Consider the following 6,000-nt stretch of genomic DNA (forward strand, 5'->3'; position numbering starts at 1 on the left):
AGGACCTGCTTGGCAGTACACAGATACTTTCTTAAGGCCAAGGTTCAGCACATGAAATCTTACATTAGGGACACAGGAGATTTTATTCAGAAAATAGAATCTGCAGGATCAATTCTGCTCACCATGGGTGTTGCGGCACTTTATATGAGCATTCCTCTTGAGGAAGCTCGTAGCATTATTGAGAGAACATTGGAATTAAGAACCAGTAAAGAACCTCCCACTTTTGTACTCTTGGAATTTACTAACATAATTCTTGGGGGAGGGAGGAATTAAGTTTCAAGATGTGTTTATGTCAGAGTTAGAAGAGCTTTCCATATATATAGCAACACCCAGAACCCTTTTTTTGAAGGGGTTTTTTTGTATTTTCGCTTTATTGATGACATTTTTGCCATGCTTAAAGAATCATCTATGGTGGAGCCATTCTTGAAATGGGTTAATGGAATTAACTCGAGCATACGATACATAGCCACAGCCAATATGGAGGATGTGAATTTTTTGGATGTTACAGTATATATAGAGGACGTAGGCTGCTTGAAATCTTTTAGAAAGAGCACTGATGGGATTTCATATTTGAGTTAAATCATTCCATCCACAACATCTTAGGAGAAATTTGCCCTGTGGGCAAATAAAATGCAGTCCGCCCTATTCGCTGCTTGCCCAACCATCTCCTGTGGCTATCCTCTCTTCAAAAAATCATTTGTCATTCTCATCCGCTCTCTAATGTAATCAGCTTGCTTGGCTGCATTACGTTTTATTCTGAGACCATAAGAATGTAAGAACCTAAGAAAAGCCCTGGTAGATTGGACATAAGTTCATAAGAAAGGTATTTCAGTTCCTTAATCATCCTTGTTCCCCTCTTCTGCACTTTATCCAGCTCAGTATTAGCGTTAAAGATATAGTGACCAGAATTGAACACACTATTCCAAATGAGGCTATGCCATACATACAGTATGTGTTTACAAGAGCATTACAGTTTTGGCCATCTTATTTTCATTCCCTTTTTGTAATAACTACAGACATGGAGTTTGCCTTTTTCACTATTGAAATACTTTGAGTTGACAGTTGCAGGTATTCTGTAATGGAAACCAGATTAATTGTGAGGTTAATATTCTTCAAATTTTAAAATGTAAACTACCATTTTACTAACATCCCCCTTTCCACAAATCAATAAAGACAGGTTACTACAGAGTAAATGTATACAACACATAGCAAGAAGAAGAAAGCTTTCAGCCATGCTTAACATTATGTGTGTGTATTCAGGTAGGGATCCTTGTGTGAAAACAGGGGTAATGGAAGTAGATAGCTATGTTGAAAGCAATGCTTAAACTCTATTATAAATCCAATACAACACAAATTACTAGGCCCCAACTGGGCTTCAGTTAGTAATCTGGTGACAGCAGAGAAGCACCCAGCCTCCAGCCAGCATTCCAGCTCTTCCCCATTGCTCCTTCTGCTGGAAGGGTTTGTAGCTCAGAGAATGTACATTGCATGCTTGAGGTCCCAGGTTCAACTCTTGATGTTAGGGTTGCGAAGTCTCCTGCATTCTCTGGTGCGGGACTTTTGCTTGCACGCTTTGCGCACACGCAACACAATGACATCACCTGGAAGTGACATCATCATGCCAGCGACGTCACATGTGGCTGCTCTAGCCGTTTCCAGGAAAACCTATTGTACCATAGTGTTTTCCTTCCCAAATTGCTAGAGCGTCTGAGGAAACCATAGAGTTTTCCTGGAAATGGCTAGAGCGGCCGCACGTGACATTGCCAGCACAATGACATCACCTGGAAGTGATATCATCGCACCAGCAATGTTGGGAGAGTTTCCCTCCACCGGCCCAATGTGGCGGGTTGGGAACCTCCAAGATGGGAGAATCCCCACCCGGCCTGGAGGCTTGGGAGCCCTACTTGATATCTCCAGTTAAGAATCAGGCAGTAGGTGATGGGAAAGACCTCTTCCTGAGACCCTGGAAAGCTGTTGCTAGTTAGAGTAGAAAATATTGACCTTGATAGACCAACAATCTGATTCAGTACAAGGCAGGTTCATGATTTATTTTGTTCTTGTGACTTGGTCACATTACTAACGAAAAAAATCTATTTTTTTTATGGAAGCTGGGAAAAAGTTTTGAAGAAACATTTTCAGTTTCAACAATTCTTTTTTAATAACTCCTTGTGAATATCTGAAGTGTGCAGGCACATGAAAGCTTACACAGAACAAAACTTAAAGATGCCACTAGACTCAAACTTTATTCCTCACGCTTCTGTTCTCTTTCCTGAGCCTTCTGTGTTAATCTTTCCTCAGATTCTTCTAACACTTTGGGAATAATTTTTTTCTCTTTATTACGAACAGATGAAATGAACCTGACAGACCCAAATTACAGCAACCAATCAATTGCTACTGCGTTCATCTTCCAGGCATTCTCCACAATTCCTGTGCTACAGCATCTTCTCTTCACAATCTTCCTTTTGCTCTATTTCACAATTATCCTTGGTAATGTGTCCATTATCTGGGTAGTCTGCACTGACCAGACCCTTCATACCCCCATGTATTTCTTCTTGGGCAACCTCTCTTTTCTAGAGATCTGTTACACCACTGTGGTAGTGCCTCAAATGCTGGCCAGTGTTTTAGATGTCCACAGAACAATCCCCATTATAAATTGTGCCCTCCAGATGTTCTTCTTTACAACACTAGGTGGCACAGATTGCTTCATGTTGGCTGTTATGGCATATGACCGTTATGTGGCCATCTGTCACCCACTTCGCTACATCCTGATCATGACTTGGAAGATGTGTACAAGGTTGGTTGTTGGCTGTCTAGTGCTTTCCCTTATACTGTGTCTGGAACTTACACTTATGATTTTCACCTTGCCATTTTGTGGTCACCAGCCTCAGATTAACCATTTCCTGTGTGACGTGCCTCCTGTGCTGCGACTGGCATGTGCCGACACTCATATCCATCAGACTGTGTTATACAGTGTTGGTATCATGGTGTTAGCTGTCCCTTTCCTTCTGATAAGCATTTCCTACATCTACATTGTGGCTGCCATTCTGCGGATCCGTTCTACATCTGGTCGGCATCAGGCCTTCTCCACCTGTTCCTCCCACTTGACGGTAGTGATCCTGCAGTACGGCTGTTGTAGTCTTGTTTACTTGCGTCCAAAGTCAAGCTCTTCAGATGAACAGGACTGGCAACTTGCTCTTATATACACTTTCATTACTCCATTGCTGAACCCACTCATCTACAGCCTGAGGAACAAGGATGTCAAGCAGGCCCTGAAGAAGGTCATGAGGAGGACTTCTGTATCCCAGCCCAATGAAGTCTGATTTCCATATGCTTTAAAACTCATTCTGCACTTAGCACTTGCCTCTCTTCTGTGCGAGGCTCCTCATGGTGGCTCTCCCCCCCCCCCCAGATCTTGCATTGGCTTCTCTGGAGCAGGGCTGCATGTTTCCTGCTTGCTCCCTGCCTCATGCAAACCTGAGCACTGAGAATGAGACCAGGACAAAGGCTAATGCAGAATCAGTCTCAGGTTCCAAAGTGGTGGTGGATGTCAGATTAGTGCATGTAATTTATCTACTTCTCCACTGACATACTCAGGGTGGCTTACAACAAAACAAAAAATACTCCATTAAGGGCATCAGTTTGCTGTATTTAAAGAAAAAACCTAAAGTGAGATAATACATCGAACTGGAAAATAGATTGTTTGCTTGGAAGTTACTAACTTAAAGGAAGTTAAGATTTAGCTCAGCGTGCAAAAAATATGGAATCTACATAGGAAATGCTAAAGGTCGAGCGGGTGTTATAAAACAAGTGCAAGAGGAAAATAAACAGAATTTTTAAAAACCACAGGAAGAGAACAAGGAACAGATTCAAAATTTAGAAGAGATGGGGTAACTGTTATTGCTCTAGTGATAAATGGATTAAGGCTGGCCATTGAGAGGGTGACAAACAATACTGACTGCCTGTCAAGGTCTAGAGGCCATAGGAGGAAGTCTGAATGGATCCCACTAACAGTGCGATCATCAGAAGTGGTGCAACATTTTGATGCTAATAACGAGAGGGGTGCAAGCATGAGTCTGTCCAAATCTCGAACGGGACCCTTGTGCCCTCCAGCCACGATCGCCAGGTTTTTAGGGCGAATGTGATTGCGTAGGCTTCTTTATCCCACACCGACCAATTTTGCTGTTCGTTTGAAAATTTGCGCGAGATGTAGGCACACGACCGTAGGTGACCCTCCCCATCCTTCTGCATCAATATTGCTCCTACAGCCGTGTCGGAGGCGTCGCATTGCACCATGAAGGGCTTAAGCTCATTCGGGTGCACCAGCAGCGGCTCGCTGGTAAATAGGTGCTTTAGGGTGTCAAACGCCTCTTGGCACTGTTTAGTCCATGCGAGCTTGGCCCCGGGTTTTTTCGCTTCGGGCCCCTTCCCCTTGGTCTGGAGCAGGTCTGTCAGTGGTAGGGCCACCTTGGTGAACCCCTGAATGAACGACCTATAGAAATTTGCGAACCCGAGGAAAGATTGGAGCTGTCTACGTGTCCTCGGGGGTTCCCAGTCTAATACTGCCTGTATTTTGGCCGGGTCCATGGCTAGCCCTTTGTCCGACACCCGGAATCCCAGATAATCCAATTCCTTTTGGTGAAACTCGCACTTGGAGAGTTTAGCATAGAGTTTGTTCTGATACAAAAAACATAGCCCGGGTTGGGACTTCCAGGTGGGGGAGACAGTCTTCCTTTCCACCAAGAATCTGCCCGTGCCTCAGACTTCACGGAAGCTAGCCTACCGGTTTTTGGGTCCATTCAAGATAAAGAGAGTGATTAACAAAGTGACTGTAGAACTGGACTTGCCCAAGCTATTCAGTAAAATACACCCTGTTTTCCATTGCAGTCTTATCTGTCGCGATCCGGGTGGGTCGAAGTGGCATCCTCGGAGCTCCGAGCCGGAACCTATTCTGGTGAGGGGCCAGAAACACCACGAAGTGAAGGAGATCCTGGACGCTAAGCTGCAACGGGGGGTTTTGCACTATTTAGTCCGCTGGCGCCACTTTCCGCCTAGCTGTGATGAATGGGTGAAACATTCTGACCTAAATGCTCCTTTCTTGCTGAAGCAATTTTACCTACTGCACCCAGACAAGCCCCGAGCAACAGCTTAGGGGGGGCAGTATGTCAGCTTGTATACATTGAAGTTTACTTTATTACCTGCACTGTTTATTTACTGCTAACTTATGACTTTTTGCTGTACTAACCCCAGGGTTGTAGAGGAATGTGAAGGATGGCCGGGAGGGAGGAACCGAGGTGCCAAAGGCCTTTTGAAGTGCAAAACATCTAGCCGGTTCCCAGGTGCCTAGCAGAGATGAGCAAGGCCACAGCAGGGGAGGAGAGACAATTTATGTAGGTGGGAGATAACAGATGGCGCCCTGGCTATCCTCAACAGAGGAGCCCCAGTTTTATCATGGGAAATGATTTAAAACCCCTATGCTTTGATGTGTATCCATATATGCTCATGCTTGCACCCCTCTCGTTATTAGTATCAACGAACTTGCATAGTGAAATGCATTGCTGTAATCAATAAAAGGAAACTTTGTTTTCAACAAAGCCAAGCCTGTTCCTTGTTGAAACTTCAATGCCCCTGCGATGACAGGGTTAGAGGAACCTTACTCTTTGTCAGCAGCACCCCATTTTAAAGGGACTGGCTCCCGTTAGAAGTACCAGGCATCTGACAGAGGGAAGGGATGTGTGATCTGTCTACCCAAAAGGCACCCCAAGCTATCTCACTGTACACACAGAGCAAAGGGTATCCAAGGACCAGACTGGAACGGGGTGGGGCCTGTCATCACAACACTGGATTTGTAGCTGCCCTCAGCTCGCCAGTGACTGTACCATCCAGCAAACTGCTGGTTCTGCCTAGGGCATCTCCACACCAACTTATGCCAACCGGCTGGAGAATGAGCAGGAGTGGGTACTGGCAAGGAAGGGTGGGTGGGTGAGTGCCATGAGGGCTCAT

General features: G+C 45.0%; 1 protein-coding gene across 1 annotated transcript; it reads left to right on the plus strand.

The window, feature by feature from the left end:
- The first annotated feature begins 123 nt into the window (after positions 1 to 123).
- On the plus strand, positions 124 to 3,320 carry LOC132589685 (olfactory receptor 10Q1-like). The gene is made up of 2 exons (XM_060262417.1): positions 124 to 205; positions 2,347 to 3,320. Exons 1-2 carry the CDS (start codon positions 124 to 126, stop codon positions 3,318 to 3,320), a joined length of 1,056 nt encoding a protein of 351 aa, XP_060118400.1.
- Positions 3,321 to 6,000: the final 2,680 nt, after the last annotated feature.

This window comes from Heteronotia binoei, chromosome 21, assembly GCF_032191835.1.
Source record: "Heteronotia binoei isolate CCM8104 ecotype False Entrance Well chromosome 21, APGP_CSIRO_Hbin_v1, whole genome shotgun sequence".
NCBI lineage: Eukaryota > Metazoa > Chordata > Lepidosauria > Squamata > Gekkonidae > Heteronotia > Heteronotia binoei.

Bases quoted from the DNA above. Each gene is read 5' to 3' on its own strand.
- LOC132589685 (XM_060262417.1), top strand. From the start codon at position 124: ATGGGTGTTGCGGCACTTTATATGAGCATTCCTCTTGAGGAAGCTCGT. The intron at 206-2,346 runs GTAAAGAACCTC...TATTACGAACAG, and splicing joins AACATTGGAATTAAGAACCA to ATGAAATGAACCTGACAGAC.